The sequence below is a fragment of the Oncorhynchus tshawytscha genome, linkage group LG06 (genome assembly GCF_018296145.1).
Source record: "Oncorhynchus tshawytscha isolate Ot180627B linkage group LG06, Otsh_v2.0, whole genome shotgun sequence".
Lineage (NCBI taxonomy): Eukaryota > Metazoa > Chordata > Actinopteri > Salmoniformes > Salmonidae > Oncorhynchus > Oncorhynchus tshawytscha.
Genome location: NC_056434.1, coordinates 31,917,157 through 31,934,922, shown reverse-complemented (window position 1 = coordinate 31,934,922; position 17,766 = coordinate 31,917,157). Strand labels below are relative to the sequence as shown.

At 41.3% G+C, this 17,766-nt stretch overlaps 1 protein-coding gene across 2 annotated transcripts; it reads left to right on the top strand.

Annotated features, from left to right (window-relative positions):
- Positions 1-1,016: 1,016 nt before the first annotated feature.
- On the top strand, positions 1,017-11,431 carry LOC112245429 (E3 ubiquitin/ISG15 ligase TRIM25). Of its 2 annotated transcripts, none has more exons than XM_024413530.2 (6): positions 1,017-1,668; positions 1,920-2,006; positions 3,831-4,064; positions 4,591-4,750; positions 5,078-5,118; positions 9,706-9,765. In XM_024413530.2, the coding sequence occupies exons 1-5, from the start codon at positions 1,051-1,053 to the stop codon at positions 5,101-5,103; spliced, it is 1,125 nt and encodes a 374-aa protein (XP_024269298.1). In that variant the 5' UTR covers positions 1,017-1,050; the 3' UTR covers positions 5,104-5,118; positions 9,706-9,765. The 2 variants fall into 2 exon arrangements, with proteins under 2 accessions (XP_024269298.1, XP_024269297.1); XM_024413529.2 differs by lacking the exon at positions 5,078-5,118 and adding an exon at positions 9,870-11,431 and having other exon boundaries at positions 1,022-1,668.
- Positions 11,432-17,766: the final 6,335 nt, after the last annotated feature.

The window sequence follows — 17,766 nt, the reverse complement described above, 5'->3', positions numbered from 1 at the left end:
GGTTCCTTTTGATTTTCTCATGATGTCAAGCAAAGAGGAACTGAGTTTGAAGGTAGGTCTTGAAACACATCCACAGTTATACCTCAATTGACTCAAATTATATCAATTAGCCTACCAGAAGCTTCTAAAGCCATGACATAATTTTCTGGAATTTTCCATGCTGTTTAAAAGCACAGTCAATTTAGTGTATGTAAAGTTCTGACCCACTGGAATTGTGATACAGTGAAATAATCTGTCTGTCAACAATTGTTGGAAAATGACTTGTGTCATGCACAAAGTAGATGTCCTAACCGACTTGCCAAAACTATAGTTTGTTAACAAAAAATGTGTGGAGTGGTTGAAAAACAAGTTTTAATCTCCAACCTAAGTGTATGTAAACTTCAACTTTAAGTAGAGCGCCATAGCCAGAGAGAGAGAGAGAACTTTCTTTGAGGCATTGTAATTGAGATTGTCACCTGTAGAATTACATTTACTAGAACAGCCATGCCCATTCAAGTCAACATTCCAGGACAGTTGGACCAGCAACCATCAACTAAACTGACATTACATGTGTCACATCAGATTGCCACACCAGCTCTGTCAGGAGGAATGGGCTAAAATTCACCCAATTTATTGTGGGAAGCTTGTGGAAGGCTACCCGAAACATTTGACCAAAGTTAAGCAATTTAAAGGCAATGCTACCGAATACTAATTGAGTGTATGTAAACTTCTGACCCACTGGGAATGTGATGAAAGAAATCAAATCTGAAATAAATAATTCTCTCTACTATTACTCTGCCATTTCACATTCTTAAAATAAAGTGGTGATCCTAACTGACCTAAAACAGGGAATGTTTACTAGGATTAAATGTCAGGAATTGTGAAAAACTGTGTTTAAATGTATTTGTCTAAGGTGTATGTAAACTTCAGACTTCAACTGTATGTGCTGGCCATAACTGGTATCTGAGATGTGAGTTCACAGATCCAGGAAGTGAAATGTTATAGGTCCGTGAAAGCCACTCCTACTCTGCAAACAAGAAACTAAACGTATCTCTGACGCTCAGTCTTTTTATGTGTTTCAAAATGGCAGAAGCCATGGACTCGGTCAGTTGTTCGATCTGTTTGGAGATACTAAAAGATCCAGTGACTATTCCCTGTGGACACAGCTACTGTATTGGCTGTATTAAAGGCTACTGGGATCAGGAAGATCAGAAGCTTGTCTGCAGCTGCCCCCAGTGCAGACAGACCTTCAACCCAAGGCCTTTTCTGAACAGAAACACAGTTATGGCTGAAATGGTGAAGACACTGACAGAAAAAAATACTAAAAAGAAGAAGAAGAAGAAGACAAAACTCCAAACTGCTCCTCCTGCTCACTGTTATGCTGGACCTGGAGATGTTGAGTGTGACGTCTGCACTGGGACAAAATTAAAAGCTGTCAAGTTCTGTCTGGTGTGTCTGGCCTCTTACTGTGAGACACACCTCCAGCCTCACTATGAATCTCCTGCCTTTAAGAAGCACAAGATGGTCAAGGCCTCCACTCAACTCCAGGAGAAGATCTGCTCTCATCATGACAAACTACTGGAGGTTTACTGCCGGACAGATCAGCAATGTATCTGTCATCTGTGTATGTTGGATCAACATAAAGGCCATGATATAGTCTCTGCTGCAGCCGAAATAGCTGAAAAACAAGTAAGAACCTTAATTCACTTGCTTAAATATTAAGAATGACAAAATAAAACAACGGATGGTCCCTATGTACCTTATTTGCATCTGAACAAGGACGAATTCCATTTATGAACTTGCAAAACAGGAAAAAATACACAGAACACTACATAACCCTTTTCCTTCGATAAGACATGGACATTGACATGCCATAAAGTCTGACTATCATTCATTAGAATAGAAAAATAATGAATGAAATGACATTTGTTTCTCTACAGAGGCAGTTGGGGGAGAAATCTAAGCAGAGAATCAAGGAGAGAGAGAAGGAGATGCTGGAGGTGAGAAAGGCTGTGAAGTCATTCAAGGTGAGTTTTGACCATTTGTGACCAAGCGCCTCGATTCGGTCTTATGTAGCAAAACATTTTTGTACCAACATTTGAAATGGTGTTTTTTACATTAGATAAAAGTAGAGACACAGAGATAGAAAATGGTATATCATACACTGCAGTTAACGGACAATGGGAAAGTAATTCTGCTTTGAAATTTGATTAACTTGTAACCCCACTTTTGAGAAAATGTCCTTTTGAATGTTTTGGTACATACTGGAGAGCTCTTCTTTGTCTACACCCATTCAGCATCGTTCACACCCTCTTAAGCATTAGCCCCACCCATCTCTTTAAGGATTCACATGTGAGGCCATGTGGTAAACTCATGCTAAAATCTAAGTATATTTGTCACATGCATAGGATACAGGTGTAAACAGTATAGTGAAGTGGTTAGTTGCATAGTAGCAATATCAAAAACAGAAAATATCCTGATAAAATATTTTATCATTAGTAGATGATGCTTACCTGACACACGTGTCTAAATTGATTGGTCATGTGAAGGAAATGCTATAACCCTCCCACGGCCACATCTACTAAGTGGGTCACTATTGTCTAGACATGTACACATATTCAGGAAATATAGTGGTTGGCCGTATTCATCCCCAGACACACCTGGCTAATTTGATGGGTCATGTAATAATCAGGGACCTTTGTTTAGACATGTAGCTAGCTAGCTAAACAATGAACTAGCATAATCCCAACTCATACTACTAGCAATACAAACATTGTCATAGATGTAGTATGAATCTGCAGGTAGCTAAAGCTAACAAACTAGGTTCAGCATTAGCTAGCTAACATTAGCTATAACTAGCAATGCAAATACATTTTCTGATTCAAATAATATGACCTCACAGATCATACATTTAACATTAGCAACATTTGCTAACTAACAGTATGCTTTAACTTGCAATAAAAATGATTTTCTGACTAAATTAGAAACATATCTGAAAATGTAGCAAGACTCTTACCCATATACATGGATGATCACTTCACAGCAGAGTGGAACCATTTAACTCCGTTTGTTTGTAGCTGGCGTTACATCTTGTTTGGACAGCGTTGTGTCTAGTCACTCCGGTTCACACTGACCGTGGCCTGTGCAGAAATGAACCCATCACTTTTTACAACTGATCTGTCGATAGTGCATGTTAAATTCAGGGCATCAATGTTGTTGAGAAAAGTACTTCTCAATGGCTAATGTTATATGTTTTAAAAACAGCACGGTAGAAAGGACTGTCAACACATATTGAGCAGCTCACGTATAAACAGATGTGTGCTACATGGCAGACCAATCCAAACTCATCTCCCGGCATTTCCAACCCATCCATTATCTCAGTCAATCATGGCCAGCGGGTAGGCTCTTGTCTTTTTCTGTGGCAAAACGAACTAGGCACGTAATTTAACAATTGTATTCGTATTTTTGGATGGAATACAAGTTTGTTGTTAAGGCAAATGAAAGTTCACATGTTCCAGAAGGCATTTCTGCCAAAAAACACATTTTGATAAAAAATAAATGTTTATGTTCGAATGCCACTCCTGTGAAGTAGTGATGTGCGACATGCTCCTAGTTTCCTGAAACAAGTCACATTTACATGCCTTCACTTAGCAGATTGTCCTTTCTAAGTGACTTACTATTCTTAAACTAAAGTCCAGCAAAACTAGAGCCAGTTAGGAATCCATGGAGGGCCACATTCCCATCCCACTGAACCTCACTGTGGGGAACAGGCTGTCTGGAGTTCTGGTGAGAGCTGAGTGAATGGGGTGATTAAAATGCCCCCCACCTCTCCTCTTTGTGTGTCCTAACAGCACTCTACACAGGCAGCAGTTGAGAGTAGTGAGAAGATCTTTAATGAACTGATCCGCTCCATTGAGGGAAGGCGCACTGAGGTGAAGGAGCTTATCAGAGCCCAGGAGAAGGCTAATGTGAGTCGGGCTGAAGAACTCCTGAAGCAGCTGGAGCAGGAGGTGGCTGAGCTGAAGAGGAGAGAGGCTGAGCTGGAGCAGCTTTCACACACAGAGGATCACATCCATTTCCTCCAGGTGACGTTACTGTCCATTGCAGCAGGTGTCTCTCTAAAGGGAAATCTTTAATTAAATTATTTGAATCTATAAATTGTGCCTTCCTGTGTTATACTTATGCTAAAATGTTTATTCTCTTCTACTGAGCCATTCATTTTATGTTCGTATTCTTATATTTTCTTATTTCTTAGAACACTCGCAGACCCCACAAGGTGGGGGGCATACACAACAAAAAACATAGCACCAGATAGCATATGAACACGTCATAAGCATTTATTTATTTATGACAGGAAATTGGCTTTAAAACTGCAAAAAAAAAGTTCTCAGCCTCATGAAAAAATGTGTAGAATAGCAGGAAATGAGTTCTAAAACAGCAGTTTATTGGAGGTGGGGATACTGCGCTAAGCCTCTGGTCTACCTGCAAGTAAGCATTTTGTTGGATGGTGTATACCATGTGTATCCCATACGACTAAATAAAATAAAACTTTCAACTAATTTGTGTTTCTCAATAATCATATTTTCCTTTTTTCCTTGTCTTTGAATCTAGAGTTTTCAGTCTCTCTGTGTCCCTCCTGGGTCTGAGGCCTTACCCAGCATCACTATCAACCATCACGTCTCCTTTGAGGATGTTATGAACTCTGTCTCTGAGCTGAGAAACCGACTTGAAGATATCTGCGCTGGAGAGATAATTATGTTGTCTGTACAAAGTAAGGACACATCTTCTTAGACCACATTAAAATATGGGATTCAATCAATTGCCGATGGTTACGTTCCTGATAGGGCATTTGATTTGCACTGCAGTGTGTCCTAAATGGATGGAGTTGACTCATAATTTAGAATCTGGTAGTGCCATGGGAAATTAAGCCCTGGAATTTGGGGAATTTTGCTTAAATTCATTTTAAAATGTTAGCTTATAACAGTGAAACTTTTTTGTGGGATACACAAGGCAATTCTAGGTCTTGTGGCATATTTTGGTTAAACTATCCCCAATTCAATTGCAACCCTCTGCATGCACTCTTCCATCACATCTACAGCTGATTCTCAAGATCTTGCACACTAATGAGATGCTGTTGAGGTAAGTTTTGATTACAATACTGGGTGGGGTGAATATATTTTATATGACATACATAATTTTTTGTTAACTAGTAAATAGTAGCCTACAGCAAAGTGGGTTTAAATAATTTCTAACTTGATAACAATTTCTGATAGTTAGTTTTTTTCTACCATGTGGGTTTTAGCTTTTTATTTTATTTTTTTATTTTTTATTTCACCTTTATTTAACCAGGTAGGCTGGTTGAGAACAAGTTCTCATTTACAACTGCGACCTGGCCAAGATAAAGCATAGCAGTGTGAACAGACAACACAGAGTTACACATGGAGTAAACAATTAACAAGTCAATAACACAGTAGAGAAAGAAAAGAGTACACATTGTGTGCAAAAGTACACATTGTATACACAGTATACATTGTGTGCAAAAGGCATGAGGAGGTAGGCAAATAATTACAATTTTGCAGATTAACACAGGAGTGATAAATGATCAGATGGTCATGTACAGGTAGAGATATTGGTGTGCAAAAGAGCAGAAAAGTAAATATATATAAACAGTATGGGGATGAGGTAGGTAAAATTGGGTGGGCTATTTACCGATAGACTCTGTACAGCTGCAGCGATCGGTTAGCTGCTCAGATAGCAGATGTTTGAAGTTGGTGAAGGAGATAAAAGTCTCCAACTCCAGCGATTTTTGCAATTCGTTCCAGTCACAGGCAGCAGAGAACTGGAACGAAAGGCGGCCAAATGAGGTGTTGGCTTTAGGGATGATCAGTGAGATACACCTGCTGGAGCGCGTGCTACGGGTGGGTGTTGCCATCGTGACCAGTGAACTGAGATAAGGCGGAGCTTTACCTAGCATGGACTTGTAGATGACCTGGAGCCAGTGGGTCTGGCGACGAATATGTAGCGAAGGCCAGCCGACTAGAGCATACAGGTCGCAGTGGTGGGTGGTATAAGGTGCTTTAGTAACAAAATGGATGGCACTGTGATAAACTGCATCCAGTTTGCTGAGTAGAGTGTTGGAAGCTATTTTGTAGATGACATCGCCGAAGTCGAGGATCGTTAGTAGGATAGTTAGTTTTACTAGGGTAGGTTTGGCGGCGTGAGTGAAGGAGGCTTTGTTGCGGAATAGAAAGCCAACTCTAGATTTGATTTTAGATTGGAGATGTTTGATATGAGTCTGGAAGGAGAGTTTACAGTCTAGCCAGACACCTAGGTACTTATAGATGTCCACATATTCTAGGTCGGAACCATCCAGGGTGGTGATGCTAGTCGGGCGTGCGGGTGCAGGCAGCGAACGGTTGAAAAGCATGCATTTGGTTTTACTAGCGTTTAAGAGCAGTTGGAGGCCACGGAAGGAGTGTTGTATGGCATTGAAGCTCGTTTGGAGGTTAGATAGCACAGTGTCCAAGGACGGGCCGGAAGTATACAGAATGGTGTCGTCTGCGTAGAGGTGGATCAGGGAATCGCCCGCAGCAAGAGCAACATCATTGATATATGCAGGGAAAAGAGTCGGCCCGAGAATTGAACCCTGTGGCACCCCCATAGAGACTGCCAGAGGACCGGACAGCATGCCCTCCGTTTTGACACACTGAACTCTGTCTGCAAAGTTGTTGGTGAACCAGGCAAGGCAGTCATCAGAAAAACCTGAGGCTACTGAGTCTGCCGATAAGAATATGGTGATTGACAGGGTCGAAAGCCTTGGCAAGGTCGATGAAGACGGCTGCACAGTACTGTCTTTTATCAATAGCGGTTATGATATCGTTTAGTACCTTGAGCGTGGCTGAGGTGCACCCGTGACCGGCTCGGAAACCAGATTGCACAGTGGAGAAGTTACGGTGAGATTCGAGATGGTCAGTGACCTGTTTGTTGACTTGGCTTTCGAAGACCTTAGATAGGCAGGGCAGGATAGATATAGGTCTGTAACAGTTTGGGTCCAGGGTGTCTCCCCCTTTGAAGAGGGAGATGACTGCGGCAGCTTTCCAATCCTTGGGGATCTCAGACGATATGAAAGAGAGGTTGAACAGGCTGGTAATAGGGGTTGCGACAATGGCGGCGGATAGTTTCAGAAATAGAGGGTCCAGATTGTCAAGCCCAGCGAAATTGTACGAGTCCAGGTTTTGCAGCTCTTTCAGAACATCTGCTATCTGGATTTGGGTAAAGGAGAACCTGGAGAGGCTTGGGCGAGGAGCTACGGGGGGGCGGAGCTGTTGGCCGAGGTTGCTTGAGCCTTTTAACTGAGGAGTGTTAATTCACCTGTTTCCATACATGTTTCATTTTAAAACATGTATCTTACAGAGGAGTTGTTTAATCTAACTGCTTAACTATTTATCTGTACATCGAATTGTTTATATATATTTTTTTACAATTTCTTTTCCAATCTCTCCAGGAAAATGCCATGGGCACCATCTGATGACATTTCACTGAAACTAATGGAGAATGAAAAGCTGTATACATTTGCAGATACTGTGCCAAATCATATGTGAAGAATGCAACAAAGATGCAGAATAATCTGGCCAAGTGCATAAAGTCCCCTCAGCGCTCACAAAAAGCAACCTCTGATAAAAGTCCCTCGAATAGAAGTAGAGCTGAAATGATGAATCAGAAACCTTATGGATAGCAACAACTCATGGTCCTCCTGGAATCATAAGTTTTTTTTGACTCAATGGAAGAACGTAGTCAGAGAAATGCTGATGAATGTCTTGCTCGAGCTGTGTATGGAACTGGTTCACCTCTGATGCTCACAGGCAATGTGTATTGGAAGAGATTTCTGAAAAGATTTCAAGCAAATCATAGAGAAAACATGCTGTATTGCAATCATCTCTGATGGTTGGTCGAATATTCGTGGGCAAGGAATAATTAACTACATCATCTCCACCCCTCAACCAGTATTCTACAAGAGCTCAGACACAAGGGACAACAGACACACCGGCCTCTACATTGCAGATGAGCTGAAGGCAGTCATTAATGACCTTGGACCACAGAAGGTATTTGTACTGGTGACAGACAATGCTGCAAACATGAAGGCTGCTTGGTCTAAAGTGGAGGAGTCCTACCCTCACATCTCACCCATTGGCTGTACTGCTCATGCATTGAATCTGCTCCTCAAGGACATCATGGCACTGAAAATAATGGATACACTCTACAAGAGAGCCAATGAAATGGTTAGGTATGTGAAGGTTCATGAAGTTATAGCAGCAATCTACCTCACCAAGCAAAGTGAGAAGAATAAGAGCACCACATTGGAGCTGCCCAGCAACACCCGTTGGGGTGGTGTTGTCATCATGTTTGACATTATCCTGGAGGGGAAGGAGTCTCTCCAAGAAATGGCCATATCACAGTCTGCCGATATGGACAGCCCCATCAAGAGGATCCTCCTGGATGATGTATTTTGGGAGAGATTGGTAAGCAGCCTGAAACTCCTGAAACCTGTAGCAGTAGCCATTGCACGGATTGAGGGAGACAATGCCATCCTGTCTGATGTTCAGACTCTGCTTGCAGATGTAAGAGAATCAATCCGTACTGCCCTGCACACTTCACTGTTGCTCCAAGCAGAGGAAACTACAGTTCTGAAATACATCAAAAAGCGTGAAAACTTCTGCCTGAAGCCCATACACGCCGCAGCGTACATCTTGGACACCAAGTATGCTGGCAAGAGCATCCTGTCTGGTGCAGAGATCAACAAGGCCTATTGTGTCATCACTACCATGTCTCGGCACTTTGGCCTGGATGAGGGCAAGATTTTTGTCAGTCTGGCAATGTACACTTCCAAGCAAGGGCTTTGGGATGGAGATGCAATATGACAGTCGTGCCAACATATCTCATCAGCCACTTGGTGGAAGGGACTTTGTGGATCTGAGGCTCCTCCCCCTGTTGCTGCCATCATCCTCCAAATCCCACCAACATCAACCACCTCAGAGTGCAACTGGTCCTTGTTTGGGAACACACACATCAAAGCACGCAACAGGTTGACCAATACAAGGGTTGAAAATTGGTGGCCATCCGGGCAAATTTGAGGCTTTTTGAGTCTGACAATGAGCCATCCTCAACAAGGTTGGAAAGTGACAGTGAAGATGAGGCCTCAGAGTTTGATGTTCAAGAGGTGGACATTGAGGAGGTCCAGGCAGAAGACATGGAAGCCTGTGAGGAAGACAACCAAGCTTTAGTTTCTAGACTATCATTTTACAGACGTATGTTGAAAACTTTTTTGGGAGATGCGATGGATCATTGGGGTCATTCAAAATTCCCTTTCTATTGTTGTTCAGTGAAATCATCCCATGTGAAGAGTCATTCAATTAAAGTTGTCAACTCATTTAATTAAATTTCAATTCATAACTAAAAACTTTTTTACATTTCTATTGGAAGGATTTAATCATTTGTAATTATGTCTACTTATGATAAGGTAAAAGGTTTCTGTTTCTGTTTCCATATGATATAGTAAATATATCCGATGCAAAACATCTGTATAATTAGCATATATTTCCGTTAATTCCCATATATTCCCATTAATTCCCGCGGAAAGTTTCCACCTCTGAATATTCCTCAATGTGCAACCGTAAACGTGATCAGTCTGGAAGGACCAGTCATGTTTGATTCTCTCTGTTTTCATAGTGTCAGGACTTCACATTGTCCCACCTCCTGTGCCCAGGACCAGAGAAGAGTTCTTGAAATGTGAGTTAAACACACACACACAAAAACATACTTTTTTTATTCAACAATACGCACTGACATCTTGAGTTCATCTTCACCACAGCTTTTCTCTCATATATTCACAGATTATTGCCAGCTGACTTTGGATCCCAACACACCAACTCAACGTTTGTATCTGTCTGAAGAGAACACAAAGGTGGCATACAGTCGTGAGCGCCAGATCATACGTCCTCACAATCCAGAAAGATTTCAGATGTGGCACCAGGTGCTGTGTAAAGAGGGTCTGTCTGGGGCCTGCTACTGGGAGGTAGAGTGGAGTGGGATGGTTACTATAGCGGTCTCATATAAAGGGATCAAGAGGCACGGTGGAACAGAGTGTTGGTTTGGGAACAATGATAAGTCCTGGTGTTTGGTATGTTATTCAGATGGCTGCTCTATCAGGCACAATTTGGCACCATTTGAGTCACGTTTGGGATTTAAAAGGGACTTTGATAAGGACTTTACAAAAGCGATTCAAATCCCTGTCGCGCCCTCCTCCAGAGTAGGAGTGTACCTGGACCACAGTGCAGGAACTCTGTCCTTCTACAGCGTCTCTGACACAATGACCCTCCTCCACAGAGTCCAGACCACATTTACTGAACCCCTTTATCCTGGGTTCTATTGTAATTGTGATTCATCCGTGAAGATAATTCCTTTGCCTTAACACTACATGTGTCCAATCTTAACATACCAAAAAAAATCATCATAATTTACTGTAAATCTGATTACAGAAATTAGTGTTATCAACAAGAATCAAATTTGATAACTCATTTTTATGTAAATGTAAAACTTTAAAAGGAAAATGACAATGAGTAACATTTTCTGATCTGAAATGCAAAAAGCAACTGTGTTACTTATAGTAACAGCATGATGTATCTCCACTTGAGATGAGATGGTGGAGATCATTTATGCAGACCTAAAATAAAGTCAACAATGCACAGAATTAAATTATGTATTGTGTTGAATTTTGTGGATTATTAATGGTTTGAAATGTTATGACTTTTTGGTAAACTCCCTTATAACCTTTGAGGGCTGGTTAGTGGACAGAAAAGGTAGTCGTCACCTTTAGAGAAGAACAAATTGCTTTATCAAACCAGGAGAGGACAGCAGGGAGTCAGAAAGCTGAATTTATTGGCCGTCTCTAAAAATGTTACTAGCTGTCTCAAATCTCATTGGAGGAGAAGGTCAGAGAGAATAACCTCCTGGATCCTCTCTTCCAATGTGCTTTGAGAGGAATTTAGAAAACCAGGATAGAGGAAGCAAGGGTATGACAACTAGTAACATTTTCAGACACATCCATTGCATCTAATCTCTTTATTTTTCAAGCAGCAAACAAACTTGATTTTATGAGGCAAATCATGCTGGATTTGTTTTGCTGGATCGCTCTCTCTTTCTGAAAGCTGCCTATTCCTGTCTTTCGCTCAGTAATCTTGGGCTTTTTAATTATTTGAACTAAACCCCCACCAGTGCTTAGGCTTTGATTGCAAAGCTTTATATTTGACTAAATTAAAAAAAGTGGGGGAAACACTGTCTAGGCAAGAGTGTATTTTAAGTAGAAACACGCAGAATACCGTGTGTGTAAAGCTCTCATTGAGCAATCACCACCAGGAGATTGAACTGCACAGCAAATAAAAAATCCTCAATCTTGTCTGTTTTTCCTTCTCGTTCCAAACCGTTGCTGATTTTCAGTTTAATGTTCTGATGCTGTAGTTCTTCACCAGGAGAGCAGGATAGCAACACAGCAGAGTGGCACATTGACTCATCTCAATATCACACCACTTTTGACATCAGAAAAACGTTTTTGATTGAACTATCCCTATTAGTGTTTTCTATTTTTACTAATGATCTCCCACTAGCCTTACACCAGGCCTGTGTGTCTATGTATGCTGAAGATTCAACCTCATACACGTCAGCGGCCACAGCTAGTGAAATCACAAAACAAAGAGTTGCAGTCAGTTTCAAAATGGGTGGCTAGTAATGAACTAGTCCTGATTATGTTGAAGACTAAGAGCATAGTATTTGGTACAAATCACTCCATAAATGTTAAACCTCAGCTGAATCTGGTAATGAATGATGGCTGTTGAGTGGCTGTTGAGCAAGTTGAGCAGACTTAACATGTTGGACTGTAAATTGTCATAGTCAAGGCATATTAATTAAATTGTTGTAAAGATGGTGAGAGGTCTGTCTGTGATAAAGAGATGCTCAGCATTCTTAGCACCACACTCGACCAAACAAGTACTGCAGGCTTCCGTTTTATTTTGACTTCTGCCCAAATATATGGTCAGGTCTTGCAATGAAAAACCTTGGAAAGCTGCAGCTGGTCCAGAACAGAGCTGTGTCTTGCTCTTCACTGTAATCAGAGGGCTAATGTCAACAACATGCCTTTCAAACTCTCTTGGCTCGAAGTATAGAAGAGATTGACTAAGTTAAAACACTTCTCATTTTTGTAAATATTAATGTGTTAAAAATTCCATACGGTCTATTCATTCAGCTGACAGACATACAGTTGAAGTTGTAAGTTTACATACACCTTAGCCAAATACATTTAAACTCAGTTTTTCACAATTCCTGACATTTAATTATAGTAACAATTCCCTGTCTTAGGTCAGTTTGGATCACCACTTTATTTTAAGAATGTGAAATGTCAGAATAATTGTAGAGAGGATGATTTATTTCAGCTTTTATTTATTTATTCACATTCCAAGTGGGTCAGAAGTTTACATGCACTCAATTAGTATTTGGTAGCATTGCCTTAAAATTGTTTAATTTGGGTTAAACCTTTCGGGTAGCCTTCCACAAGCTTCCCACAATAAGTTGGGTGAATTTTGGCCCATTCCTTCTGACAGAGCTGGTGCAACTGAGTCAGGTTTGTAGGCCTCCTTGCTCGCACACGCTTTTTCAGTTCTGCCCACGAAGTTTATATGGGATTTAGGTCAGGGCTTTTTGATGGCCACTCCAATACCTTGACTTTGTTGTCCTTAAGCCATTTTGCCACAACTTTGGAAGTATGCTTGGGGTCATTGTCCATTTGGAAGACACATTTGCAACCAAGCTTTCATTTCCTGACTGATGTCTTGAGATGTTGCTTCAATATATACACATACATTTCCTGCCTCATGATGCCATCTATTTTGTGAAGTGCACCAGTCCGTCCTGCATCAAAGCACCTCCACAACATGATGCTGTCACCCCCGTGATGGTGTTCTTCGGCTTCAAGCCTCCCCCTTTTTCCTCCAAACATAGCGATGGTCATTATGGCCAAACAGTTCCATTTTTGTTTCATCAGACCAGAGGACTTTTCTCCAGAAAGTACGATCTTTGTCCCCATGTGCAGTTGCAAACCGTAGTCTGGCTTTTTTATGGCAGTTTTGGAGCAGTGGCTTCTTCCTTGCTAAGCGGCCTTTCAGGTTATGTCGATATAGGACTCGTTTTACTGTGGATATAGATACTTTTGTACCTGTTTCCTCCAGCATCTTCACAAGGTCCTTTGCTGTTGTTCTGGGATTGATTTGCACTTTTCGCACCAAAGTACGTTCATCTCTAGGAGACAGAACGCGTCTCCTTCCTGAGAGGTATGACGGCTGTGTGGTCCCTGGTGTTTATACTTGCGTACTATTGTTTGTACAGATGAATGTGGTACCTTCAGCCGTTTGGAAATTGCTCCCAAGCATGAACCAGACTTGCGGAGGTCTACAAAAACAATTTGAGGTCTTGGCTGATTTCTTTTGATTTTCCCATGATGTCAAGCAAAGAGGCACTGAGTTTGAAGGTAGGTTTTGAAATACATCCACAGGTACACTTCCAATTGACTCAAATGATGTGAATTAGCCTATCAGAAGCTTCTAAAGCCATGAATTTTCCAAGCTGTTTAAAGTCACAGTCAACTTAGTGTATGTAAACTTCTGACCCACTGGAATTGTGATACAATGAATTATAAGTGAAATAATCTGTCTGTAAACAATTGTTGGAAAATTACTTGTGTCATGCACAAAGTAGATGTCCTAACCGACTTGCCGAAACTATAGTTTGTTAACAAGAAATGTGTGTAGTGGTTGAAAAACAAGTTTTAATGATTCCAAGTTAAGTGTATGTAATCTTCCGACTTCAACTGTACTTATCCCTCCAGGCATGCTACCAGGGGTCTATTCACAGTCCCAAAATTCAAATGAAGTTAAAGCAACGCACAGGGTTTATAGAGCCTGGGTCAAATGGAGATCCCTGCCATCTCAAATCATTAAAGCAAACAGCTAAATGAACTTTTTTTAAAACAGCCCCTCACAACACAACGCCTCTCCACTTATTGACCTAAATAACTTGTAAACCTAAGCATATGTACTGCTGTATGAATGTGGTGTAGGAAAAATAAAATGGAAATTGTTGAGGTGGAAACCATTACGTTTTGAGTGGGAACCCTTTCCACCTTTTTGCTTGTCTGGAAACTATTAGGTTGAAACTTTAGTGGGAGGAAACTACACGATTCAAGGTTGCTGAGCTCAAAATTAGGGGGAAATAGCGGGAGTGATACTTCGGTGCAACTCCATATGCAAGAGATTACATGTTACCCCAGGATACCCATGTCAGGCAGGAACTGTAGATGACAAGGTAGCTATATTCACGTCAGGGGAATTTAGTGAAACAAGGTAGCTATATTCATGTCAGGGGAATTTAGTGAAACAAAGTAGCTATATTCATGTCAGGGGAATTTAGTGAAACAAGGTAGCTATATTCATGTCAGGGGAATTTAGTGAAACAAGGTAGCTATATTCATGTCAGGGGAATTTAGTGAAACAAGGTAGCTATATTCATGTCAGGGGAATTTAGTGAAACAAGGTAGCTATATTCATGTCAGGGGAATTTAGTGAAACAAGGTAGCTATATTCATGTCAGGGGAATTTAGTGAAACAAGGTAGCTATATTCATGTCAGGGGAATTTAGTGAAACAAGGTAGCTATATTCATGTCAGGGGAATTTAGTGAAACAAGGTAGCTATATTCATGTCAGGGGAATTTAGTGAAACAAGGTAGCTATATTCATGTCAGGGGAATTTAGTGAAACAAGGTAGCTATATTCATGTCAGGGGAATTTAGTGAAACAAGGTAGCTATATTCATGTCAGGGGAATTTAGTGAAACAAGGTAGCTATATTCATGTCAGGGGAATTTAGTGAAACAAGGTAGCTATATTCATGTCAGGGGAATTTAGTGAAACAAGGTAGCTATATTCATGTCAGGGGAATTTAGTGAAACAAGGTAGCTATATTCATGTCAGGGAATTTAGTGAAACAAGGTAGCTATATTCATGTCAGGGGAATTTAGTGAAACAAGGTAGCTATATTCATGTCAGGGGAATTTAGTGAAACAAGGTAGCTATATTCATGTCAGGGGAATTTAGTGAAACAAGGTAGCTATATTCATGTCAGGGGAATTTAGTGAAACAAGGTAGCTATATTCATGTCAGGGGAATTTAGTGAAACATTGTAGCTAATGTCAAGTGGAAGAACAAAGGACACGGATGATTCCTGATGTTGTGGGATGATTCCTGATGTTGTGGGATGATTCCTGATGTTGTGAGATTCTCTCCGCTGTTTACAGAACAACTGGTGCTGTGAGATTAGAATATCAGGATATCAAGACCTGCTTATCCTGCTGAAAAAAACAGCATAGACCAGCCTTCATTGTGTTTTTACTGGTGACCAGCCTTTGCTTTGTTTTTGCTGGGTAACAGCCTTCGTTGTGTTTTTGCTGGTGACCAGAACTCGTTGTGTTTGTACTTGTGACCAGCCTTCGCTTTGTTTTTGCTGTGTACCAGCCTTTGTGTTTTTACTGGTGACCAGCCTTCACTGTGCTTTGAACACTGGTCACCAGCAAATGCTGGTCGCCCACAAAACCAGCACCATATCACATTTTCTGGCTTGCATACCGATGTCTAATGCCTTTTGGAATCCAGCCGCTGAGTGAGGATATCCAACAATTTGAACTTTCATTGACCCACAATCAGCATTCAGAATAACTGCCAGGGTTAGAAAAATTTGTAAATGAGACTACCAAACCAACTAACACACACTGTTTGTCTATTGTTGTGACTTAGATGAAGATCAGATCAAATTTGATGACCAATTTATGCAGAAATCCATTCACAATTCACATACTTTCTCTTGCCACTGTATTTCTTTCCTTGTGCTGTACTTGTCTATTAATGTTATGTATTATCACAAATAGAACAATGAGCCAGATGTTTCACCAGATGTATACATTTGAAGAATCTGGTTGGCATTTCCACTCATCACGAATATGGTGATGAGAGGAATCCCAGTGGCTGACAGTGGGAGAAGGTGGAGCGGGATGGATTTTGTCCGACATTCTGCACATTTTGTCATCCATGGAACATTTGATCTCAATACCGCTTTCTGTTCCCAAAACTAAAAGAAAGGACTAAGTTTGGTTGACTTTACCCTTTGCCAAAGTTTCTAAAAGGTGCATTGTTTAGGAGTGCAAGGGCGAATTCAGTTATTTCACACTTGCATTTCAGAGAGTAGGTGTTCCTTAACGGAAATATGCAAATACATGCTAGAACGCGCCAATAGGATCTCGCTAGGGCGTGCTTGGCTCTGCCCATCTCCTTGCTTATTCTGCTCACTATGATTAATTTGCTCCCATTGGAAATGACAGACAAGAATGAAAATGGCACCGGAGGATATGGCCGCTGTTTTACGGTCTCCTAACCAATTGTGCTATTATGTGGGGGTTTTTCGCGATATTTGTCAATTATTTTGTACATAATGTTTCTGCAACCGTATCTTACAGAAGAAAAGAGCTTCTGGATATCAGGACAGCGATCACTGACCTCGGATTAGACAAAGATTTCTTCAACAACAACAAGCAGGACTCACACGATATTCTCCAAACACCCCACAGGGCAGACATCCCAATTATTCACAAAAGGAAGCGACGGAGATGGCGAAGAGCCAGATGCCTCGTCCGGACCCGCAGAAGACAACTAGGAACGCTGCCGTTACCGTCAATATTACTCGCCAACACGCAATCATTGGACAATAAACTAGACGAGGTACGATCACGAATATCCTACCAACGGGATATCAAAAACTGTAATATCCTATGCTTCATGGAATTGTGGCTGAATGACGACATGAATATTCAGCTAGCGGGATACACGCTGCACGGGCAGGATAGAACAGCACACTACAGTAAGATGGGGGGGGGTCTGTGCATATTTGTAAACAACAGCTGGTGCACGAAATCTAAGGAAGTGTCTAGATTTTGCTCGCCTGAAGTAGAGTATATTGTGATAAACTGCAGGCCACACTGCCAAGAGAGTTCTCAGGTATACTTTTCGTGGCTGTTTATTTACCACCACAGACAGATGCTGGCACTAAGACCATACTCAGTCAGCTGTATAAGGAAATAAGCAAACAGGAAACCACTCACCCAGAGGCGGCGCTCCTAGTGGCCGGAGACTTTAATGCAGGGAAACTTAAATCAGTTCTACCAAATCTCTATCAACATGTTAAATGTGCAACCAGAGGGAAAATAATTCTTGATCACCTGTACTCCACACACAGAGATGCGTACAAAGCTCTCCCTCACACTCCATTTGGTAAATCCGACCAAAACTCTATCCTCCTGATTCCTGCTTACAGGCAAAAATGAAAGCAGGAAGCACCAGTGACTCGGTCTATAAAAAAATGGTCAGATGAAGCAGATGCTAAACTACAGGACTGCTTTGCTATCACAGACTGGAACATGTACTAATAAGTGCATAGAGGACGTCGTCCCCACAGTGACTGTACGTACATACCCCAACCAGAAGCCATCGAATACAGGCAACATTCGCACTGAGCTAAAGGGTAGAGCTGCCGCTTTCAAGGTGCGGGACTCTAACCCGGAAGCTTACAAGAAATCCCGCTATGCCCTGCGACGAACCATCAAAAAGGCAAAGCGTCAATACAGGGCTAAGATTGAATCAT

What these genes read in the sequence shown, in the direction of transcription:
- LOC112245429 (XM_024413529.2), top strand. Translation starts at nt 1,051, where the DNA reads ATGTGTTTCAAAATGGCAGAAGCCATGGACTCGGTCAGTTGTTCGATC. An exon ending in AATTATGTTGTCTGTACAAA is followed by an intron (nt 4,751 to 9,705) that starts GTAAGGACACAT and finishes CTGTTTTCATAG; the next exon opens with TGTCAGGACTTCACATTGTC. An exon ending in CAGAGAAGAGTTCTTGAAAT is followed by an intron (nt 9,766 to 9,869) that starts GTGAGTTAAACA and finishes ATATATTCACAG; the next exon opens with ATTATTGCCAGCTGACTTTG.